The sequence below is a fragment of the Chiloscyllium punctatum genome, chromosome 25 (assembly GCF_047496795.1).
Source record: "Chiloscyllium punctatum isolate Juve2018m chromosome 25, sChiPun1.3, whole genome shotgun sequence".
Taxonomy (NCBI): Eukaryota; Metazoa; Chordata; class Chondrichthyes; order Orectolobiformes; family Hemiscylliidae; genus Chiloscyllium; species Chiloscyllium punctatum.
In genome coordinates, this window is record NC_092763.1 from 37,490,978 (window position 1) to 37,516,079 (window position 25,102).

The 25,102-nt window shown below is 39.1% G+C and overlaps 1 protein-coding gene across 1 annotated transcript; it reads right to left on the bottom strand.

Annotated features, from left to right (window-relative positions):
- Positions 1 to 18,238: 18,238 nt before the first annotated feature.
- Positions 18,239 to 24,067, bottom strand: irg1l (immunoresponsive gene 1, like). Its single transcript, XM_072595056.1, has 6 exons — positions 23,997 to 24,067; positions 23,828 to 23,885; positions 23,135 to 23,322; positions 22,670 to 22,762; positions 22,339 to 22,544; positions 18,239 to 21,425 (listed from the first exon to the last, which is right to left on the bottom strand). Exons 1-6 carry the CDS (start codon positions 24,012 to 24,014, stop codon positions 20,507 to 20,509), a joined length of 1,482 nt encoding a protein of 493 aa, XP_072451157.1. The 5' UTR covers positions 24,015 to 24,067; the 3' UTR covers positions 18,239 to 20,506.
- Between the last annotated feature and the right edge of the window lie 1,035 nt (positions 24,068 to 25,102).

A 25,102-nucleotide genomic window follows, 5' to 3' on the forward strand; every position in this document is an offset into this window, starting at 1 on the left:
CTGAGAGATATCCAATGATATATTTTGAGTTGTACAGGGTAAACCAGATTTTGGTTTAAAAAGTTCTGGACCTGGGATATACATCATGACGAAGGCGTTGAAGTACATAAGGAAAGTAGGAAAGAACTTAAACAAGGAATTAGAAGGGCTAATAGGGGTCATGAAAAGTCATTACCAAACAGGACTAAAGAGAACCACAAGGCTTTTTTTTATGCAGACATAAAAATCAAGAGGGTAGCCTGGAAAAGGGTGTCCATGCAAGGACAAAGAAAGGAATCTGTGTGTGAAGCCAGAAGAGGTAGGTAAGGTCCTAATGAATACTTTATGTTGGTAATCATCAAAGAGAAGAAATTGATGGAGAATGATCTCAAGGAAGGGAGTGTCTATACAAAGTTACTATTAAAAAAGAAGAGATGAGTGTCTTAAACATTAGGAAGGTAGATAAGTTTCCAAGTCCTGATGAGATCTATTCCAGACTACTGAAAACTGAAGGCAACGAAAAGATAAGCTGCATAAAGGAAAATAATAGAAATGGAAGAGAAAATGAGTGTAACAAAGGAAATAAACAGACTGTGATTATATCATACCAAAGAAAATGGTGAAAACTTTTATGTCATCTTTCAATTACTGATCCATTTCACTATACCCAATGTGTAAATTTACACATGGAATCATACAGCATGGAAACAGACCCTTCAGTCCAAATCGTCCGCGCTGATTATATTCAATGGTTTGAGCAATGAAAGCAAGCACGCCAAATGCCTTCTTAACTACCCTGTCGCAAATTTCAAAAAACTATTAATCTGAATGCTTTGGTCTCTCTGTTCTAAAACATAACCCAAGGCCCTACTATTAATTGTGTAAGTTCTGCCCTTGTTTATTTTACCAAAATGCAACATCTTGCATTTATCCAAATTAAACTCCATCTGCCACTCCTCAGCCCATTGGCCAAATTGATCAAGATCCCTTTGTAGTCTTTGATAGACGTCCTCAATGTCCCCTCTACCTCCAATTTTGTTGTCATTCGCAAAGTTATTAACCATGCTTCTAAAATTCTCATTTAAATCATTTATATAAATGACAAACAACAGTGGACCCAGCATTTAAAGTACAATGATTTAAAATGAATTAATTTGGCACCTAGCTTATTTTATAATCAAATGCTTAGTTTCTGGAAATATGAAACAGTTCGTTGTCTAACAATGCATGACATTGTATTGTCCAGTAGGTGGCAAAGCAGAGTAACATTCAGTCTTCTCCTTTGGTTTTTTTTATATGCTAAGCATTTAATTCAGCCAGTTATTCAAATTAAATGGCCATAAATAATAAGGTAAAGTTTAAGTTATTATGTGGTTCGGTTCCACTTTGAATATTACTTGGATCTCTAGTTCATTTGTGACTTGTTCTGGATCATGAAGGTTTCCCTCTAACTGTGAGTAATACAGGTCTGACTATAGTAGATTTCTTAAAAGGTCCTTTATTTACACTGTAGTACATTTTACATTTCTAAGTGAGTGCATCTCATGCTCTATATTGTATTGAGTGTTTTTTCTCTCATCAAACTTTTACTCAGGACTCCTGATGTCACTATCGGATCCTGATATACATCTATATCTCATTACTGTGTCAGAGTATCTCAAGAATGGAAGCACATAATTGAATTGTGACTGAATTAAAGGATGATGACTGCATTTTTGAAATGTTAAATAGTTCAATATCAAAATGATCCTACTTAATTTGTTAAAGTTCAATGTATTGTAACAGCAGTAGCACTTGCATTTCTATAATTCTTTTTACATTACAATCTCTCACTTTACAGAGCAGGATAAAATATGTGGTCAATGACCAGGGAAGAATAGACAAAAGTAAAGTTAGGGGAAAGCAAATGCATCCAAATGAACTGCAAGTTATCCAGAGGCATTAGCGCAGTAAATGCTGGGGTCAGGCCCTTTCCTGAGAGTTTCTGAGGTCTTTATGAGTTAGGGAGAATAGCTTCCTCCCATAAAGAAGTCAGCTGCAAAGTGCCTGATAGAAGAGTGAAGCTAAGACATCCGAAAGCCATGTACAGTTTTAGTTTCCATACTTAAGGAAGGGTATTGTTGCATTGGAGGCAGTTCAGAATGGCAAAGTGTTATTTAAATTATGATAGATTGTGAAATGTTGATGTGTAGAGGGACCTTGGTGTCTCTTATTCACTGCGCATTAAAAGCAAGCATCCAGGTGTAACAAGCAGTAAGGAAGGCTAATAGTATATTGGCCTTCATTGCAAGAGGATTTGAGTATAGGTAAAAGATGTAGTAACTCAGCTGTTAACAACCTTGGTGAGACCTAACCTAGAGTACTGCATACAATTTTGGTCCCCTAACTTGCCAAGAAGAGAGTACAGCTTGATTTCTGAGATGGTAGGTTTGTTGTATGAGGAGAGGTTGTGTTGACTGGGCTTGTATTCACATTGGAGTTTAGAATAATGTGAGGGGATCTCATTGAAACCTAAAATTCTGACAGGACTGATCACACTGAATGGAGGATGATGTATTCTGGCCCAAGACTCAGAACAGAGGTCACAGTCTCTGGATACACTGAGGGCATTTTGGACTGAGATGAAAAGAAATTTATTCAGAGGGTGGTGACCCTGCAGAATTCTCTACCATAGAATACTGTGGAGGCAAAGTCACCTGAAACACAATGCCTGGCACTTATCTTTAAAATAAGAACAAGTTAGAATCCAGGCTATCTTCTTAATATATTTTGAGAAAATTTAGTCTGGTCCATAACAAATAGGGGTCTCTTGTCAGAATTGAAATCTCTAATTCCTTCTAATTCCAGGTTGGTTTTAAGATTATTGCACTCAAAGGCAGTGAGTGATGAGTGTTGGTGTATTTTGTTTCAAGTGTTGCATTTAATTGGTTTAATTATGGTGTGCCTTGTGTAATAATGGCTCTTTCAGTCACTAATCATTTCAGGAGTTTTACAGAAAGTAAGTAAGGCAAAGATTTCAGAATTGCCAAACAAGCTGGTGTTGGGGTTGCCTGTGTCTGTGTGGAAAGAGGAGATAATTGTGGCAATCGTGCAGCATTTACAATTACCAGGACTGCCATCAGAATGTTTGGAAATGGCTAAAATTCAGTTGAAAATGAAGCAGTTTGAACATGAAAAGAAAATGAAACAGTTTGAATTATGATTGAAAGCAGAGGAAAAGCAGAAAGAGAGAACAGAACTAACAGAAGAAAAAGACAAGGAAAGAATGGCCCTAGCAGAAGAAAGGGCGAAAGAGAGAGCTTTTGAGTTTCGGACGTTAGAACTGAAAACTCAAAATTGACAAAGTGGCAGAGGTAGAGATGAAAAGTAGGAGTAATGATGAGGATAGTGATAGAGAGTAATCCTGCAATAGCCAAAGGCCTAGTGCGGATCTTTTTTAAATATATCTAAATATTACCAAAGTTTGACAAAAAGGATGTATCGACCTTTTTCATTTCATTTGAGAAAGTTACCAAACAAAAAAAATGACTATGTGGGCATTGTTGATCCAAACAACATTGGTAGATAGAGCTAATGAGGTATTTGCATCACGATCAGACGAGGTATCTGGGGAGTATAATAAGGTGAAAAATTCCATCTTAAGTATATATAAGCTCATACCAGAAATCTTCAAACAACATTTTAGGAATCTAAGGAGAGAACCTAGTGAAAAGTACATAGAGATTGCAATGATCTAACAAAGTAATATTGATAGATGGATGAGGGTGTTAAAAATAGATAAACAATGTCTGCTCTTAGAGAGATGATTATTTTGGAGGAGTTCAGAAATTCATTTCCTGAAGTAGTGAGACCTCATGTGGAAGAGCAAAGAGTTAAGACTGCAATATTAGCAACAGAAATGGCAGACGATTATGAGTTGGTTCATAAATCAAAGTTTAGTTTCCAGCATCAATTTCAATATGTGAAGGATAGAAATTGGGGAAAAGAGAAATCTTCAAGTGGTAAGGGAAGAAGAGATCTCACTGAAGATAGTAAAGATAGATTACTACAGGGTGAAAAGGAAATTCATGAGGGGGAAAGAGAAGCAAAAAAGCTCAGGTGTGTTCACTTTAATAAGGAAGACCACACAAAATCACAGTGTTGGTGGTTTAGAAAAAGTACTCGGAAGATGGATGTGGGAAAGCAGGATAAGCCTGTGAGTTTTGCTGAAGTCGTAAAGTGAAAAACCAGTCAAAGCTAAAAAGCTGCAAAAGAGTATACAACAGATCAGGAGTTGGTTGAAAAGAAAATACGAGATCTCTTTAAAGAATTTACTTGCAAGAACAACTCAATCTTTGACAGTGAAAGATGAGGAGATACTTAATTCAGAAGGAGTATTGCCAGAAAACATGGTAATATGTAGAATTCATGGTCAGAAGAACAGTGTTCCACTATATAAAGTCGTGAGGTGGTGGTCAGAGTAAAAGAGAAATTCTCAGTTCTAGCCGTACAGTTTATCCTTGGTAATGATGTAGCTGGATCACAGGTGAGAGTGATGCAAAAGCCAATGGAAAATCAGGCAACTGAGGTGTTACAGGAAGCATATCCTGGGATTGACCCAGACTGTGTGGAAACAGGGTTACAAAACCACAGGTGGAAACAGATGGAGAAGTCAAAGAATAAAGGTAAGGAAATTGAAGTTCAATTATTAGAGATTATGTTTGATCAAATAGTTGAGAAAAAAAATAAAAGAGCAGATGGAGGACAAAGTGGATATATTTAGTTCAGATAAATTAGGTGAATTACACTGGCAAATTGAAAATCTAAAACAGTTATATCAAAAAGAAGAATGAGTTTATCCCAGAATGTTACTATCTTAAAAATAATGATGAGAAAATGGAGACCATCATATATTCAGGCAGATGAGAAATGAGCAGAAGTTCATCAAGTTATATTACCGGTGGGTTCTGAAAAGGATGTGTTGGAGGTAGCATATGAATTAACAGTAGGAAGTACTCAAGTAGGAAGTAAGAAAAACTCAAGCAATAATACAAAAATATTTTTATCAGCCTGGACTGAACTGCATGAGCATGTTATTGAATTTTGCCTCACATTTCATATGTGTCAGCTAATTAGAAAACATCAGGCAATTATAAAACCAACACTTTTAATACCCATTGCCACTTTTGAGGAACCCTTTACAAGTGTCTTCATTTATGGTGTAAGCCCCAGAGCTGAAACAAAAAGTGGGAATCAGTATTTGTTGACCATAATGGATATTTCTAAAGGCAAATTAATTACACAGTGTCATGGTTAAAAGCATTGTAGAGGAGTTACTGATTTTTTAAAATTAGATATGAACTACACACAGAGATAAAATCAAGATCAAATTTTACATCAAAGCTATACAAGGAAGTTATGGATAGGTTAGGAATAAAACAATTCAAATCCATTAAGTACCATCCAGAATCATTGGAAGCATTAGAATGGTGACATCAAACTTTAAATGTCATGATAAGGGCTTACAGTGAAAACTATCCAGAGGATTGAGATAAAAGAATTCCATTTGTACTTTTTGCAATTTGCGATGCACCTAACGTATCAACAAACTGAATCCATTTGAAGTAGTTTTTGGGCATGAGGTAAGGGGATCACTGAAATTGATTAAAGAGAAGTTGGTGAGTCAGAATTCAGAGACCAGAGATTTGGACTATGTGTCAAATTTTGGGGACTGATTAAATAGAGTGGGTGAATTGGCGAGACAACATTTGAAAGTAGCACAGCATGTGACGAAACAGGAGGCAGACAGAAATGAAAAATTCACAATTTTGCTAACAGAGATAAAGTGAACTTTGAAAAACTAGTTTTGGTTGGCCTTATCAAATTGAAAGGAAATTGAGTAAAATGGATTATTTGATGAGAATCCCAGATAGCAAGTGTGTCATGCAAATATGCTGAAATGATATTTTGATAGGGAAGAAAAACAAAAGGAGAATGTGTTTCTGGTTTCAACACACAGTAGAGAACCAAATTCAGATGATTCTGAATTGGACATTCCTCAAATTAAATTGGACAATTGAGGAAGTTCTCAAAAATTGGGATAAATTACTGAGTTAACTTTCAGAGGAAAATTGAAATCACCTGAGTCACTTGAGTTTCCTGAAGAAGGGCTTATGCCCGAAATGTCGATTCTCCTGTTCCTTTGATGCTGCCTGACCTGCTGCACTTTTCCAGCAACACATTTTTAAGATCACCTGAGTCATTACAATGACACAGGGAGATATGTGGGAATAAGCTGTGAAGTATTAATCTAATTACTCATGGAAATAGTGTTCCAATTAAGCAATATAGACTTAACCCTCTTAAATTGGCACATATTCAAAAAGCGATTGAATATATGCCCAAAGACAATATAATTGAGGTGCATTGTAGCAACTGGAGGTCACTCATAGTAATGGTCACAAAACCACATGGTTTTGTGAGGACTATCACAAAGTTAGTGCAGTTGATTTTCATATTCCACATTTTTGAAGACTGTGTTGAGAAGTTGGGAAAAGCAACTTATAGTTCAAAGTTGGATTTATTTAGAGGATACTGACAGGTACCTTTCTGTGAAAGAACAATGGAAATTTCCGTTTCCATGGTGCCAAATGGTCTGTATCAGTTTTAAACAGGTAAAAACAATGACTGCAGATGCTGGAAACCAGATTCTGGATTAGTGGTGCTAGAAGAGCACAGCAGTTCAGGCAACATCTGAGGAGCAGTAAAATTGACGTTTCAGGCAAAAGCCCTTCATCAGAAATACAGACAGAGAGCCTGAAGGGTGGAGGGATAAGTGAGAGGAGGGTGGGGGTGGGGAGAAAGTAGCATAGAGTACACTAGTGAGTGGGGAAGGGGATGAAGGTGATAGGTCAGGGAGGAGGGTGGAGTGGATAGGTGGAAAAGAAGATAGGCAGGTAGGATAAGTCATGGGGACAGTGCTGAGCTGGAAGTTTGGAACTGGGGTGAGGTGGGAGGAAGGGGAAATGAGGAAACTGTTGAAGTCTACATTGATGCCTTCAGGCTCTCTGCCTGTATTCCTGATGAAGGGCTTTTGCCCAAAAGGTCAATTTTACTGCTCCATGTATCAGCATTAAGTCATGCCATTTGGTAAGAAAAATGTACCAGCCACATTTCAAAGACGAACCAAAAGGTTGTTTTGAATTACTCAATTTTGTGGTGTACCTTGATGATCTGGTGATTTTTAATCACAAGTGTTACAATGTGGGGTAAACCCCACTCCCTTACTAATTTAAACCAGCAATGCAGAAATGATTTATCCCACATGGTAATCTGTGAAAATTTGAGATGCCAAGAACTATTTAAAGTAAAATTTAACAACTTTACTTCCTGAAGTATAACAGAGAATAATTATCTAACAGCTAGTTACAACTCTTTCCTCCAAGCTATCGCTTACTTTCCCTTCTATAATACTAGTTGGATAAAACTCCCGATTAAAAATTCAAATTTCAAAATCAGACAGCTGTCAAATCTTCTCTTTGTATCTTCCTCTGGAGATTGTCTTCTTAGGATCCTCCAACTGTTTAATTTTTCCCAGTCTTATACCCCAAAGCATTGAATTGTTGTCATTGGTTTTAATATTGTCAATATACAAAATTCAAACTTGATTGGAGTTTGGTATTTTGGGGGTATAATTTAAACTGATTGGCCTAATTTAAATTTGTTTTAGTCTCCAGGCAACCAGCTACACTAGCTGCTGGACGAAAAGGTTATATTGTATCTTGTTCAGAAAACTTGGTGCTGTCAGGTAGTTCTACTAGCTTTTAACTTTCATAAAGGTACAGTACACCCACATCTTCATAACACCTCCCCCCTTAAGAAAAAATGAACCATCTTAATGAAAAGATGACTTCTTTTTTTCTATTCTTTAAACACATTACCCTTACATACAGATAATTTTAATCTAAATTCATCTTAACTTATATATATAAATATATATAGATTAGATTAGATTACTTACAGTGTGGAAACAGGCCCTTCGGCCCAACAAGTCCACACCGCCCCGCCGAAGCGCAACCCACCCATACCCCTACATCTACCCCTTACCTAACACTACGGGCAATTTAGCATGGCCAATCCACCTGACCTGCACATCTTTGGACTGTGGGAGGAAACCGGAGCACCCGGAGGAAACCCACGCAGACACGAGGAGAACGTGCAAACTCCACACAGTCAGTCGCCTGAGGCGGGAATTGAACCCGGGTCTCAGGCGCTGTGAGGCAGCAGTGCTAACCACTGTGCCACCGTGCCGCCCACATATATAAAACATTAAATAAATTCAAATGTCATCTCAACTTTACCAGTTAATCTGCGATAACATATCTGCAATTACATTCTTACGACCCTCAACATGTACAATTTTTAAATTGCAAGTCTGTAACATAAGACTCCAATGAAATAGTCTCATATTCTTGTCTTCAAAGGGTTCTAAGAATATAAGTGGATTGTGACCCATGTACACAACCATTTCTGACACATTGTTCATGACATACACATTAAAATGTTGTAAGGCCAGTACCAATCTCAACAGCTATTTTTCGATCATGGAGTATTTCCTCTGGTGGATGCTGATCTTCTTTGAAAAGTAACCAATTGACAGTTCAATCCCATCCTCATCTTCTTGTACAGCTCCAAATCCTATGTCATTAGCATCAATGGCAACTTTAAAAGGTTTGGAAAGGTTTGGCATAGCTAAAACCAGTTTGATGGTTAATATTGATTTCAAATGGTCAAATGCCTCCTGGAATTGTTATGTCCACCGAAACTTTGAGTTCTTCTTCATCAAATCGGTTAACGGTGCGATTATACTGTTGACGTTTGGAACAAAGTTTTGATAGAATCCTCTGAGTCCCAAGAATCAAAGCACCTCTTTCTTCGAGGTTGGTCTTGAAACTTCCTTGATGGCCTTCGTCTTTGCATTCCGTGGCGTCAACCTTCCATGACCAATGTTGTCACCCAAGAACGTCACCTCTGCTTTTGTGAATTCAGTTTTATTTACATTTATCACTAGTTTTGCTTCTTGTGTTCATTCAAAGAGCTCTGCTAACTGTACCATATGATATTTCCAGAACTTACTAAAGATCACTACATTGTCCAAATAGACTGCACAGTTTGTTAACCCAGCCACAACTCTGTTCATGAGTCTTTGCAAAGTGGCAGGTACATTCTTCTTTCCAGAGGGCATCACTTTAAACTGATATAACCCACTTGGGGTTACAAACGCAGAATTTTTTTTCGTGGACTCTGATAAAGGTACCTGCCAGTAACCATGCATTAAGTCCAACTTGGTGACGTAACTGGCTTGTCCTACTTTCTCATTACAGTCGTTCAATCTAGGAATTGGATATGACTCCAATTTTGTAACAGCGTTGACCTTCCAAAGTTCCACGCAAAATCGTTGAGCTCCATCCAGTTTGGGAACTTAGATGATCAGCAAGCTCAACTAGCTCTGGTTTGGTTTTAATGATGTCCTCGTCGAGCATGGCCTCCACCTCCATCTGGACCTGTCTAGCTTTGAAAGGATTAAGCCAATAGGGGTGTTGTTTTCTTGGAGCAGTATTCCCTACGTCTACTTCATGTACAATAGCATTAGTCCGCCCCATCTGATTCTTACATATGTCCTTATACTGCAGTAACAAATCTTTCAACTGCGTACTATACTCCTGAGACAGATAGCTTACTAACCTATCCCACTCCTCATGGGCTTCTTCATTTTAATCTATTTTGAGGCACATCAAAATCCGCATCATCTGAATTTGATTCCTCACTCTGCAGGACAGTAACTAATACCTGTTTCTCCAGTTCTTTCTGTCTAGTATAATATGGTTTCAACATGTTCACATGACATACCTGATACCTTTTTTTCCCATCTGGCAGATTTACTAGATAGTTCACCTGACTCAACTTTTTCTAAATCTGGCTTTGAAGGGATTTCCTATCACTGGCAACAGTACTAACACATCATCCCCTCGGGAGAATGTCCGAGTCTCAGAACTTTTATCTGTGATCTGTTTCATTCTATACTGTGCCCTCTTTCGGTGTGATTTAGCTAACTCACCTACTCGATTTAGGCTCCCCCTCACCTCCAATACATAATCTAAGTGTGAGATCTCTGACTTTGGTCCTGTCAAATGTTCTTTAATTAATTTCAAAGGATCTCTCATTTCATACCCAAATATTAACCCAAAGGGAGGTGAACTGATTAGATTCATTCGGGGCATCTCTAATGGCAAATAATATGAATGGGATACCTTTATCCCAATCATTCGGGTAATCCTGACAGTATGCTCTCAATATGGTCTTCAAGGTCTGGTGCTACCCTTCTAAAGCTCCCTGGATTCAGGATGATATGCATTGGATTTAAAGTGCTGTATACCTAAGCTTATCTATAACCTCCTTAAACAGCCCTAACTATAAAATTTGACCTTTGGTCTGACTGAATCTCTCTGGTTAGTCCATACTGTGTAAAGAAAGCTACTAGCTCCTCTACCACCTGTTTAGCCTTGATACTGCGTAATGGAATTGCCTCCGGAAATCTGGTAGACACATCCATTATGGTTATCAAGTACTGGTTCCGACTTTTAGTTCTCAGGAGGGGACCTGCACAGTCAATTATAACCCACATGAGAGGTATTTCAAATGTGGGAATTGGCAACAAAGGTGCTGGTTTTATTACTGCTTGTGGCTTACCTTCCATTTGGCATGGATGACATGTATGGCAAAAGTTAACTATATCCTTATGCATTCCAGGCCAATATAAATCTTTTTGTCCCTTAGCCTGAGTTTTTGTACCACAGGTGACCTCCTACAGGTGGTCCATGTGCTACCAGTAATGCTTCCTATCTGTACGCTACCAGCAACGCAATCTGGTGCACACCTGGCCTATTTCTCCTCTGCACTAACCTGCCGTTGTCTCCATTTCTATCTTAGGATTATATCTTTCAGATAATAACCCTCCAGAATATTCTCTGCCTCCTTTTTGGAGTACGCATCCATATATATATATATATATATCTTTTATTGTCTTGTCTTGTTGCAAGTCCCTTAATCTTTATGTCTGACTCTCTGCCTGTTCAGATCTTTCCTGCACAGGGTATCTGCTAACTGAACCTCAACTCCTTCATCTTTCTCTTTACTTTTTGCTTCATGCGGTGACTTATGATAGTGGGATCTTGTTGCCATACAGTCTGGGAAAATACCAGGATATTTCTGTTTTAACCCATTAGTTTCTTAGTTTTCCTTGGGCTTCTCCACAGCAAGGGGTGTCACTCCCACCTTAGATAAGGCCAAATCTTTCCCAAGAACAAGCTGAATTCCTGGAATTGACAATCAGTCAATCACTCCCACTGTAACTTCCCTAGTCTTGAGTTGGCACTCCAACCTGATCCTACATAGCGGAACATTAAATTTCTATTCATCTATCCCACAAATTACTACACTCTCCTGTACGGATCTGAAAGAGTGCATATTCGCTCATCCCTTACTATCAGCGACTGGTTAGATCCTGTATCTCTCAAAATTATAACTTCTTGTCCTTCTTTCCCTGTTCTTTCTGAGTAAACTTTACCCAGAGAGGCAAATTCTTTGTAGAGATCAGGTACTAACTCCATACCCAGCCCCTGCCTAGGCTGTATACTCTCCTGCAGCAGCTTGTCTCATCTTGGGGGTCTCTTTTACTACCTTCACTAATGCCACTGGCTTAGCTTCTTTTACCACATCTTTTCACACAGTGCCTTTCTCTAATGACCAACACTGTGACTTTACATTGTCCCACTATACCACAGTAGAAAGACCTGAGGCCTTTCACCTCCTTTCCACACTTTTGGGCACCTTTTTAAACCTGTGGTAAACTCTTACCAGTGCTGTCTACTTTTGATTTTGTAGTGTAGGATCTCCCCTTCTCCCAAGCTCTATCCATCACAGGACAAACTTCTGGCTGGAAGCTTGTCTTATGCACCAACATGTACTCATCTGCTAATTCTGCTACCCTTCTCACTTCCTTAACTTTCTGTTCCTCCACTTGAATTCTTCCCATCTTTGGAAGTGACCTTTTTAAACTTCTCCAGCAGAAAAATCTCTCTTAGAGCCTCAAAGATCCTATCTATTTTCAACGCACACACCCATCAATCAAAATTTCTGTGTTTAATTCTTCCAAATCAGCACAAGTCTGACCTGGTTCCTTCTTTGTGTTTCGAAACTGCTGTCAATATGCTTCTGGTACCAATTCATAAACACTTAAAATAGCCTGTTTAACTTCTTCATAATCCCTTGACCCGTCATCTGACAGTGGTGGCAATTACCTCACTTGCTCTGCCTACCAGTTTAGTCTGAACTAGCATTACTTGTAAATCCTCGGAAGACCCCATCTGCCTAGCTAATGTTTCAAATGAAATAAAGAAGGCTTCAACACCTTTCTTATCAAGTGTGGCAGAGTTTTGACATATTTGTATATATCACAACCTTCTCTTTTAATCTCCATCCTGTCAACTTGATTTTGTTCATTCGCAACATCTCAAGTTCAAATTCTCTCTCTTTTTCTCTCTCTTCTCTCTCTCTCCCTTTCTTCTCTCTCTCTTTGCTTGGCTAAGAACCTTCTCTGTTTCTCTTTCTCTCTCTCAGTTTATCTTCTACAATTCCTCAATTGTAATTGAAGTTTTTCTACTGCTACTGCACTTGTCTGTTTCTCTGACACACCTAAGTGTTTGAGTGTTTCCCTTACAATTTTAGCTTTACTTTTGTCCTTGGTTAAACCCAAATCTAACTTGGTTTTATTCTGAAAGTATGGCCTTTTTCTTTCCTTCTAAATTGTGTTGGCAAATTTGAGAATCATCTTCAAATCCCAGAACCTATTTAACAATTTTAAGAGCCATTTCTCTCACTTTTAGTTTTATCAATCACAAATCACCAAAATTAAACAAATTGCCTCACCTACATTTTATTTAAAGATCGAGGACACTAACCTGCAAGTGTTTAAATCTGCTGGGATGTTTCGTACCCTCAAATCTATTCAATCTGTCTAAACCAGTTAAAATCACAAATCCAAGACCCAAACTGTTCAAATTGCGGACAAGAACCCCTTAAACTGTTCAAATCCTGATGACAAGCCCCTAAATTGTTACAACACAGGGTAACCCTCCCCCCCCCCCCGCCACCACCAATTTAAATCAGCAACATAGAAAAGATTTACCCCGTGCGGTAATCTGTGAAAATTCAAGAAGCCAAGAACTATTTAAAGTAAAAATTAACATCTTTATTTCTTAAAGTATAACAGAGAATAATTAACGAACAAGTATTTACAACTCCTTCCTCTAACCTATCATTTACTTTCCCTCCTATAATACTAGTCCAATAAAACCCCTGATTAAAATTTACCAAAAATTCAAATTTCAAAGCCAGGCAGCTGTTGAATTTTCTCTTTGTATCTTCCTCTGGAGATTGTCTTCTTAGGACTTCTCTTTCACAGGTCATTGATAGATAAAGGCACCTTTAAGAGACCTGTGTTTCGGGCAGTCTGTACATGCTGGTGGTTTGGCAGTTCTCCCCCAACTGTTCAATTTTTCCCGGTCTGATACACCCAAAGCACTAAATTCAAACTTGATTGGAGTTTGGTATTTTTGGGGGCATAATTTAAATTGGTTAGCCTAATTCAAATTTATTTTTGTCTGTCGGCAACCAGCTACACTAGTTGCTGGACTAAAAGGTTACATTGTATCTTGTTCAGAACACCTGGTGCTGTCAGGTAGTTCTACTAGCTTTTAACTTTCTTAAAGGTACAGTACACCCACATCTTCACACCACATGGAAGGAACATTTGAAGCACCTTTCGGGATTGTTCAGTCAACTTCAGAAGGTAGGCTTGGTGATAAACCTGGCTAAGAATAAGTTCACAAAAAGCACAAGTCACTTTCCTGGACCATTTTCTCAAACATGGACAGATGGCTCCAAGGGATGTGAAAACAAAGGTTATCCAAGAGTTTCCCATTCCATCAATGAAATGGGAAGTACTACAATTCCTGGAATTGATTTTTTGTTATTGGAAGTTCATATCGAATTTTAACAATGTGGTTGCTCCATGACTGACTTGTAGAAGAAATGCAGAAAATTTTCATGGACAGCAGAATGTCAGAAGGCATTTGACAACCTGAAAGTTGTGTTAACCACTGCCCCAGTGACAGCAACACCTCATTGTTCAAAGGCATTCAAGGTGGCTATCAATACAAGTGAGTACTGTTACAAGATGATGAGAAGACAGAAAAACCCATTGTGTAATTTTCCAGAAAATTGAATAATGAACAACAGATATATTCCACGTTTGAGAAGGAAATCTTAAGCTTAGTGTTGGTATCGCAACATTTCAACATTTATATTGCCAGTAATGTGTCTGAGACAGTTGCATATACTTGTATTGATCATGATCCCTTAAATTGTTTGGAGAAATTTTCAGAATAAAAATTCCAGACTGTTTAAATGGAGCTTATTATTCTAGCCTTTCAATTTGAAAATTATATCTATGGCAGGATAAGAGAATGTAATTGCTGATGCATTGTTGCAACTTTGATGAAGGAAGATGGAAGATTCAGTAGTGGGGAGAAACAGACTGAAATGGATTGTGTTAGTGAATGTTTACATGCTTAGAATCAATGTAATGTATATATATTGTAGTATAAGGGTTTTTAAAAATGAATCTATCTTTGAATATTGATACTGCATTTTTAAGTGGGGAGGTGTGAAAATACTATGACTTTAAGAGGTGTATTTTGTCCTAATTTTTTTTGTGAAGGTAGGTTGAGAGAGAGAGATGTCAACAAACTCAGAGCCCCTAGTATAAACAATTTGTGAGCCCTTGGGTTTTTTTAAATTAAATATGGAACAATAGAAGCAGCCTAAATGTGTGGGGTAAGCTCCCACAGAACCAAGATTTTTAGTTTTACCTTTCAGTGGCAGTTGCTGAGGTCTTGAAGCTGGGTCTGAAAGCTGCAGTACATCTCTCCCCACCTCTCTCTCTCAGGGTCTTGATGTTTTTTTCCTCCTTTTCTGGAGAATTGCCTGTAAGGCAATCTATTTTACCGAACTTGCCTTTTGCCATGTGTGTGTTGATGTGATGTTGCTATAGTTACAGTTGCCACAGGAACAGTTACCATTTAATAAATAATCTACCATTCTGTTAGGTTTTTCAATAGAGTTAAAGTTGGACCAACTCTTCTTTCTTTTGTTGTATCTTTAACTATAGTGTATGAATAAAATATGTTTTGCTTCAAGACTAGTAGTTTGACCAACTGAATTACGTCTGAAATGTAACGCCTGGTACTTGTCTTTAAAATAAGAAATGTTTAAGATCTAGATTATCTTCTTAATATTTGAGTGGGCTTAGTCTTGTCCATAACAGTTAAGTTCTTCTCCTGAACTGGAATAGCACAAGCTATGCAAATTCCTGCAGTGCTGTTAGTGAGAAGCCACTTTGTGTCTGCATTTTGTAAGAAGGCAGATCAAATTATTTCCATGGACTCTGGTAATCAAGAGCTATGTCAGAGAAGCACAGTAAGATGGTAACAGCAAAAACAATAATGTGTACTTTATTTTGACTCTTAGTGATAATGCTTATGTTAAGTGCATATTGTTTTCAACATTAAATGTTCTATATGCATTTAAAATATGCATTACTAATGAAAGCCAACATAAAGTAGGAGATTTTAAGAAGTAACCAAAAGTGTTTAAGAAGGTTTCAAGACAAGTGGAAGGTGGAGGGATGATGTAGTTTTAGGAGGCAATGCAAGTGCATGAAAGACATGACTGAACACTGATCTGAAATTAGTGGAAACAGCAGACAATGCACCAGAGTGAAAGAAATAGAGTTCAAATGTTGGCTTGGTGCCCTTAAAGAGATTATAGAGATAGGGAAGTGTGAGACCATGAAGCAATTTCAACAAACATTTATAATCCAGAATTGCTGCTGGGTGAAAAGATAAATAATCTATATTGTGAGATAATGCGCAGCCTGGCAAAATTTGCAATGTTCTAGGAAAGAATTTCATTGGATGAAGAGCCAATTAGAATGGAGTGACACAGTAAAGAGACAAAAGTTGTGAAACATTTTTAAAATGTAAGGGAAGAGGAATAAGCAGACTTATTAAGACTGAAAGGGCAAGCAGAAAGGACACTCATCCTGCACTTACAGTTGAGCTGCCAGATGACAGAGCAAATTCCCTATTTGATGGATGATGAAGTGAGGGTGGTGCTGGAAAATGTGTTTGTAAGAACAGCGATTTTCTTGGTTGCACCATAACAATTTTTTTGAGTATAATCCAGCAGCAGGCCATGTATGGTAATTCAAATTTCTGGCTGCAGCTGAAGGTTAGTTTCATTGGATCTAAAGCCTGATTCTATATGCAAGCTTCATAATAATCTTAACATTAAATGACACAATGTTTTCTCTGTACTTAGCTGATTCAGACCTTGGATTCACAGTTTCTTTTGGTCATTGCCAATAAGGTGTTCCTGGCTTCCAGATATGTTTTGTCATATTGAAATAGGTGCAGCCAATCCAGATATATTAACAGTTGCACACTGTGACACCCTTCCTTTTTGTAGTATGATTGAAATATGGACTTAAAGTGCTTGGGATTCTTCTGAGAGAACATTCAATATCATCATTAGGTATTTGAGTGATTTCTCAGTATGTGTGACCAGTCAGCAAATTAAAGCATGTATGCTGTTTTCCCTGGAGTGTCGGAGGCTGAGGAGTGACCTTAGACAATAGACAATAGACAATAGATGCAGGAGTAGGCCATTCTGCCCTTCGAGCCTGCACCGCCATTCAATATGATCATGGCTGATCATTCCTAATCAGTATCCTGTTCCAGCCTTATCTCCATACCCCTTGACTCCACTATCTTTAAGAGCTCTATCCAATTCTTTCTTAAATGAATCCAGAGACTGGGCCTCCACTGCCCTCTGGGGCAGAGCATTCCACACAGCCACCACTCTCTGGATGAAGTAGTTTCTCCTCATCTCTGACCTGTGTCCTCTGGTTCGGCACTCCCCCATCAACGGAAATATGTTCCCTCCTGCCAGAGTGTCCAATCCTTTCATAATCCTATATGTTTCAATCAGATCCCCTCTCAGTCTTCTAAACTCAAGGGTATACAAGCCCAGTCGCTTCAGTCTTTCCGTGTAAGGCAATCCTGCCATTCCAGGAATTGACCTCGTGAACCTACGCTGCACTCCCTCAATAGCCAGAATGTCTTTCCTCAAACTTGGAGACCAGAACTGTACACAGTACTCCAGGTGTGGTCTCACCAGGGCCCTGTACAGCTGCAGAAGCACCTCTTTGCTTCTATACTCAATCCCTCTTGTTATGAAGGCCAGCATGCTATTAGCCTTCTTCACGACCTGCTGTACCTGCATGCTTGCCTTCATTGACTGGTGGACAAGAACACCCAGATCTCTCTGAACAGCCCCTTTACCTAATTTGATACCATTGAGGTAGTAATCTGCCTTCCTGTTCTTGCCACCAAAGTGGATAACCAGACATTTATCCACATTAAACTGCATCTGCCCACTCACCTAACTTGTCCAGGTCACCCTGTAATCCCCTAACATCCTCATCACATTTCACCCTACCACCTAGCTTTGTGTCATCAGCAAATTTGCTAATGTTATTGCTGATACCATCTTCTATATCATTTACATATATTGTAAAAAGCTGCGGTCCCAGCACGGATCCCTGCAGTACCCCACTGGTCACTGCCTGCCATTTCGAAATGGAGCCGTTAATCACTACCTTATAGAGGTTTACAAAATTATGAGGGACATGGATAGGATAAATAGACAAAGTCTTTTCCCTGAGGTCGGGGAGTCCAGAACTAGAGGGCATAGGTTTAGGGTGAGAGGGGAAAGATATAAAAGAGACCTAAGGGGCAACTTTTTCACACAGAGGATGGTATGTGTATGGAATGAGCTGCCAGAGGATGTGGTGGAGGCTGATACAATTGCAACATTTAAGAGGCATTTGGATGGGTATATGAATAGGAAGGGTTTGGAGGGATATGGGCTGGGTGCTGGCAGGTGGGGCAAGATTGGATTGGGATATCCGGTCAGCATGAACGGGTTAGACCGAAGGGTCTGTTTCCATGCTGTACATCTCTATGACTCTATGTCAGTATACAAGCATATAAACAATGGGAGCCAATGAATGTTTAAATCACATTTTTTATTGCAAGGTTATTAAAATTAACAAACATTTAATCCATTATTGGTTAAACAAAATAATAATTATGAGGTATTGAATTACATTAAAAATATACAGAATATGATGTGATACATTTGGAATAGAATTAATGCACCTACAATATAACTGTAGATTAGTTTAAATCAGTTTTTCTTTCACCCACACTGAAGTTATGTGGTGAATTCAAACTTAACCTAGAGCCAGAGCTTGGCTGGACACCTGCAATTAAGTGAAATAAAATTTGCTGCAGAAAAATGTTTTGCTACTCTTCTGTTTAATTTGCTGCAGAAAAATGTTTTGCTACTCTTCTGTTTAACATCCATTGAGGCCTTAACACCCAATTTTGCAGAAACGTAATATCAACCTGAAGCTTCAATGTCTATGCTTCAAAACTAAACTTGGACTATAAATGCACCCTGAGTTCTAGTAGAATCACAATTTGTGAGGTAACAAGCATTACAAGTGCCCAATGACTGTGTAGATCCTAGCCATCCACATGATGCAACACAATCTGTGATGATCTGTAAGTGTCTTCTTACATAATTATGAGGGTATCATGTAACGTGAACAAAATGTTCTCAAACTTTTCTATATTCCTGTCTATTAATTGACAGATGTATTTATCATTTTTGCATGCATGTGCAAGCATCAAAATGTATGAGAGCAAGTGAGAAAGACCAGCAAGTTGAAACTCCTGGGGTGAGAGGGAGGAAAACTTGAGAAAATTGTCTGTGCTTTCAGCAGAACCTTGTTTCCCTACTTTTATAAACTGCAATCAAATGCAGTAAAGGCTTGCACTTTCCCAATGGCTCGGTTCAAAATTATTTGCAAGTGTTCCAAGACTACCCTGGAAATTCTAAATATTCAAACATCTTCAGGAAACAGGAACAATGGTTCTTCAGTATAGATATAGCAGTCAATTTTGATTTTTGGCTGGCCAGTTGGTGGGGCTTACTGGTCAGCTACCCATTACAGTTTCAAAAAAGGTGGCCATTCTTTTGAGGCTTCCATCTCATTTACATCAAATCAGGGAGCTAAGGGACAGCAAATGAGTGATAATGCAAATGAACCAGTTTTGGGCTAGGGCAGCTCACAGCAAACCAAATGTAAATTTATCCATGGGCATGATTCCAACAGCCCAGATTCATTGAAATCATTTTTGCTTCAACTGCTTCACTCATGGAACTTTCCATCGGTGCACAGTTCCTTCATAAAAATCAGTCCAGGTGCTCCAGGGATCAAAGTCAAGAGTGTGGTGCTGGAAAAGCACAGCAGGTCAGGCAGCATCTGAAAAGCAGGAGAATCAACATTTTGGGCATAAGCCTTCATTAGGAATGGTCCTCCAGGGATCGCAGGACCTTGAAATGCTTAACCAAAGAAGACATCTGATGATAGGCTCCTATGGCAATTTCAATGGACTAATCATTCATGTTTAACTGGTAATAACTCTATTGGCCCCATTTTTGAGGCCATTACCTGTCTTTTCAGAAAATGCAGCACTCACTGAGAGAAAAATACAAAAGAAGATATTACCTGAAGAGCAATCTTAGATAATGATATTTGTTTCCTTCAAACAGCAAAGAACTGAAGAAGATAAGGAGAAGAAGTGAACTGGAAAAGATTGGACAGTCTCAACAAGATCAGACAATTCATCCTTTCTCACATTGTGATAAGTCATGCATGTCTGCAATCCAGAGACATTTGAACATGCAAAAAATGACTGTTCATACAAGAAATGGTCTTCACTAACAAAGATAACAACCTTCCTCCTCAGTTATCACTAGATTTAGGGAATTTAAATGTATTCCTGCATATCATTATGAGTCAATAAAAAGCCTCAAAAGTGAAAGGCGTTCTATCTCTCCAAAAGCAAATTACCTCATGACTACAGCCCGTTTGCTACCTGAGAGATAATTTATTTACCAATTTGCTGCATCTCACAGATTACCACTCTATTTCTCTGACATCTTATCAGAATCTGTCTTGTATGCATCTCAATAATTGTGTTATTGTCCTGAATGTAAAAAAAACATTAAAGTGATCCCATTCCCCTATTCCCAGAGAATTGGCCAGATATCATGCAGCTGACCAATCTGTTTAACAAAGTTTTGTCCTATTGCAGGAGTTGATTGTAATGCCAACAATGTCAATCTCAATAGTTTCTAAAAATTAAATCCTATTGCACATAAAAATACACAAAAAACAAATGATCAATTTGTTAAATCACATTTAAACATGAGTTCACAAGGAACTTGAAACTTTTCACTGCAAGTAAGAGGTTAATGTGGAACTATCCCTCACTCCTTCAAGATTCTCAACTGTGTTGATGATAGCCTCTATTTTGTCCTGTTCCAATACATAAGAAGCATTACTTTTGAATTTGTCAAGTAGTGATTCTCTGGACAGTGGGTTTCTCCAGTGTCCATAGAATGTGCCACATCTTCCCCTGAGCACATCTCTGTTCCTCAGAATGAGAACTACTTCTCCGTACATCTTCTCAAAACTGGCCACATTATCTTCAGGATGTTGAAGCTCCACTTTGTCAAGTAACTCATTGAGATTATCTCGCTGGAGTTTACTTTCTCTGAATGATTCAATGTTCACTTCACCATCCAACAATGCAGAGCAGGCATTAAACTGGAAGGAATGGCGAGCCTCATGTTCTGTTTCTGGGAATGGTCTGTTGATGTAACGGGAAACAGGGACACGCAGAATTATTCTGTCAATCATAGAGGGTGAAAAGGCACCATCATTTGCAGTTGCCAATTGCCTAACTGAGAGAGCAGCATCTACTATCCAGTGCATACCTAAATGAGCAGGGAAGCGCTTGAATGCAATATCTTGGTCCTCAAGCAGAAATCGTGTCTGTTCAAGTGGAGCAATCTTCTGAGGTTCATAGTCACCATAAAAGGCAGAAAATCCAAAGCAGCCAAGAGTCTTGTCTAGTATTTTCACATTTCCCTCCATTCCTTTAGAAGCAAGAAGTGCTGCCTCAAAGCCCAGTCGGGTGGCATTGCCAATATGGATGGGTTTTGCCTGAGTGGCTGCATTGGCCATTGGTGCCCCTGAGAGTGAAGCTGCAATAGCTAGGGCATTAACACATTGATTGGCATTAAGTGAAAGGAATTTGGCTATCGCTGCAGCACTGCCCATTGTCCCAACCACACTGGGAGGGTGAAATCTGTTAAAACAAAAAAAATTCAAGCACCTGATCCATTTGCTTATTCATCATGTTATACAGTAACACTTCAATCCAACAGAATTAACAGCTTCACTACAATTAGTAGATTCATAAAGTGCTCTTCTTTGATCAGATCCTTTGCTTTCAAATGGCTTTACTACCACCAAGTAGTCATTCACATAATACTTTTCGATTAATTGTAAAAAAAATGAATTTTGTTTTTCTAGACTGTTGCATGTTATTGTATTGCTGAATTTATGTAATAAATAGCAGAGTTACTATTAATGGGCAAATCGGATAGCAACTTCGAGCATGTATGTGAGCCATTGAAATTATCGGATTTTCTCTGCATGCCCATGAACTTTGCTGCTCCAGTACATTTTTGAGTCTCCACATTCACATACACAATGTTCATAATGTTGTCGCAAATACCATTCGTTACCCAGTAAAAGCTCATGTGCATTTTAATTATTTTATTATTAAATGGTTTTAACAATGGAATAAATCTTAATAGCTGTCAAATAAATATTCTGGCACTAAAATAAGTGGAGTCTAATTTCTGCAAATTTTAATTACTGTTGTTGTTTTTCAAAATTTTATGGTCTGCTTATTTTCCTTTTAATCGCACCTTTGTTTTACGATCTTTATTTTTTCCCTGTGAGTAATTTTACATCTAAGTAAGTATTTTTATCCGCACTTCCTAGTTTATACTCCCGCAGGTGAGAGGTTTCAATTGGTTTGGTGAAGGAGTTGTAGTTTAAAGTGTGTTCCCTGTAGGAATGCCTTGTCGTTTTACTATCCAATGCTCATTTCCTCTAACGCAGAAGCCCAGAACAGCCTGTGGGCAAATTTAATTTTGACGACCACTATTAGTGAAACGTTCGCCGCAAAATCTGGCTTTCAAGCATCTCACCTCTTAGGGATGTTGCTCGCCTCTTGAGAGAAGTGCATTAACCTGCCCTGAATTTCAACGCCCACATTAAAGGCCAAGAGAAAGTCGAGTCCAGTGGGTTTGGAGTTTGTAGGTAACATTTGGGCGGCAGCCAGGAGGGCGGGAAGTACAGCTCCAGACGGATGTGTGGCTGGGTGCCAGGTATCATCGAAATCCATTGAATGCGCCTAAGAGTCGATGAAGAGATAACGCGGATTATAGCTCAATAGAAACAGCAATAAGTGACAGATTCCGGTTTTATAATGAATATTTATTGTCTGGTTTGTGAAGTCGGTCGGTGCAAACATCTTACCGCGACCCCATTGGCGAAAGCTGCCAGAGTCGGAGAAAGTCTAAGATCCTTGCGTCCGTACACTGAGCTGACTGGGTCTTGAGCGTACATTTGCTGTTGGGAGAAAGAGAGGGGGACGGGTTAGAGAATAAGGAAACAGCAACTCAGTGACTCTCACTTGTACAGAAAGTGCGCTGTGTCTGTCTCCCGATGAGTAATCATCGGATGTGGACATAGCAGCCGTCAATGTTTGTGCTTGTAATAAAAGGGAAGGCTGTTGTCGAGTGGGTCGTCTTGCTGTCCCCGACTGAAACATGCTGGGACCCCGCTGACAGCTATCCTGCAAACACTGGGAAGCAGCTTGCAGTGGTCTGCACTGAGGCAGCTGCGAGTTGAGTTTAAAGTGGTACTGGCGCTTCTTGACGGAATCTGGCCGAGATATTACCGATGGATTCGGAAGGTGTTGTAGGGTCGTGTCTAAATTACCTGGCAGTAATTGAGGCAAATATCAAACACTGGGCTGGTACTGCCCAGGATTCCGACTCCAATGTTGTCCAGGATCATGCGTTTGCTCCTCTGTAAAACCGTCTGCGAGAGATGATCAACATCCACTCCTGAGATAAAGGAGCCAAAACTGCTCGTCACCGTCTCTTTCAAATCCGGCGCCTCGAAAGCTAACAGACGGGTAAAAACAGTAGTTATTTAATTGTACATGTGAGGAGTTCATTTGTTTAAAGCATTGAACAGTCCGATTTAAACCATGGTAGTTCCCTCCGGAACGTGTTCTATCGGAGAGTCACAGAAAATAAAGCTCACTTTGAGAACCGGGTTCCAGACATTTGCCCGCTCCCGCTCTCAGCTGTTCAAGTTGAAAGGAAACATAAAGTCTTTTATATCTTAGCTGAGATTTGTGCTGAAATTGACCCGATTACAAGCAGCAACTTCAGCCGCACTACAATGAATAAATACATTTGGTAGAACCGTTAGTGCTTTCATTGCGTGGCTGAACTAAACTCCAACTCAACTTTCTCAGTGAGTTGAAACAAACAGGTTCAATGGGATCCAGCGCGGCTCTTCCCATTCAGCGCAGCTTACTGGTCTGTACATCAGGCTGCAGAAAGGACACCGGTAAACAATAATCATATATTCCCATATCAGACAGAATCCAAGTCTATTTACCTTCGCGAGAAATTTTATGGTACAGTCGTTTTCCAATTGTTAAACTGGACTGAAATTTCTAAACAGAGAGGCAGAATGTTAGTAAAGAAATAATGCTTTTAAACAGTGACAAAAAGCTTAGAATCAGAGATCAAAGTTTTTTTTGTTTCGAAATTAAGACAATACCTACCTGCAGTTTGGAGAACATCCTGTCGCCTTTCTCTTCGTAGCTGCTCTTGCGTTCAAAATGGGACAAATTTCACTGAGAGAATTAAGTCTAATTCTGCTCTCTTGATTTGGGCATTTATATAGCATATTGGGGCTGCGAGAAAGCCGAAAGCGCACGTCACTCGTCAGCTCCCCCACCCCCAACCACCCCTACCCCACCCCCACCCCTCGCCTCCAGTCAAATTTTATTGTCAAAGATTTGCATAGCTAAGGACTGGACTTTCCATGATGTCATTATTTCATCAGAGGGGACTAATGTTAGTATTCCCATTCCCATATCCCAACTACAAGGAAGTCATTAGAGTCATAGAGTCTTCTGGAAAAGATGTGTTTTACTCATATTTGTTTCTCCTTTATTTTTAATCAACCTGTCATTCACCTCTAGGACAAGTAGGACAGAGACAGGAACATGACCACTGCTCCTCCCTGTTTTTTTCTGTAGATGTAAATAGGCAGTGTGTAGAGTGTGCTGGCATTTCACTGCCCTTTGTTTTGAATTTATTTAGTTTCATTGCAATGCTTTATATTACTTAAACGTCGCAAATGTATTAAAGCGTTCTTTCTGCCTATAATCCTCCATTTGAAAATTACAGGAACTTTTGATGGGTGGAGGGCAGTAGCGCTTTAGAAATGTTGGGCAATCTTCTATTGTCACAGTGAAAATCCTCACAGCTCTTCTGACTGACTGGCACACTTCCTGATTCAGTTGCATTGCTATGACAAGACTGATGATCCCTATTAACTCCTTTGATGAGTAATGTGTGGGGAACATGCTATGCTGGCTGTTTTCACTATCAAAGAGGATCCCACTGTTACATCTTGTGCTTATATTTTGTAAGGTCAGAAACTGCAGCAGCCTTTGGACTCATCTAAGACTACTACAGGTTACTTTGGTAACAGGTTTGCATACCCGTCCAGCTTCAGCAATTATTTGCCTTCTTACACTTATGCTGGCATTCCAAACAACCAATATTGCTGTGATGCAGGGGTACACTCTGCTTCAGGATGTCTATTTGATGACTGCAGTTGACTGCCACCCCACAGGTCCTAAGGATGATTCAACTGTAA

Bases quoted from the DNA above. Each gene is read 5' to 3' on its own strand.
- irg1l (XM_072595056.1), bottom strand. The intron at 22,545-22,669 runs GTAAGATGTTTG...ATCGACTCTTAG, and splicing joins CTTTCGCCAATGGGGTCGCG to GCGCATTCAATGGATTTCGA. The intron at 21,426-22,338 runs GTGAGATGCTTG...TTGTTTTAACAG, and splicing joins GCGAGCAACATCCCTAAGAG to ATTTCACCCTCCCAGTGTGG.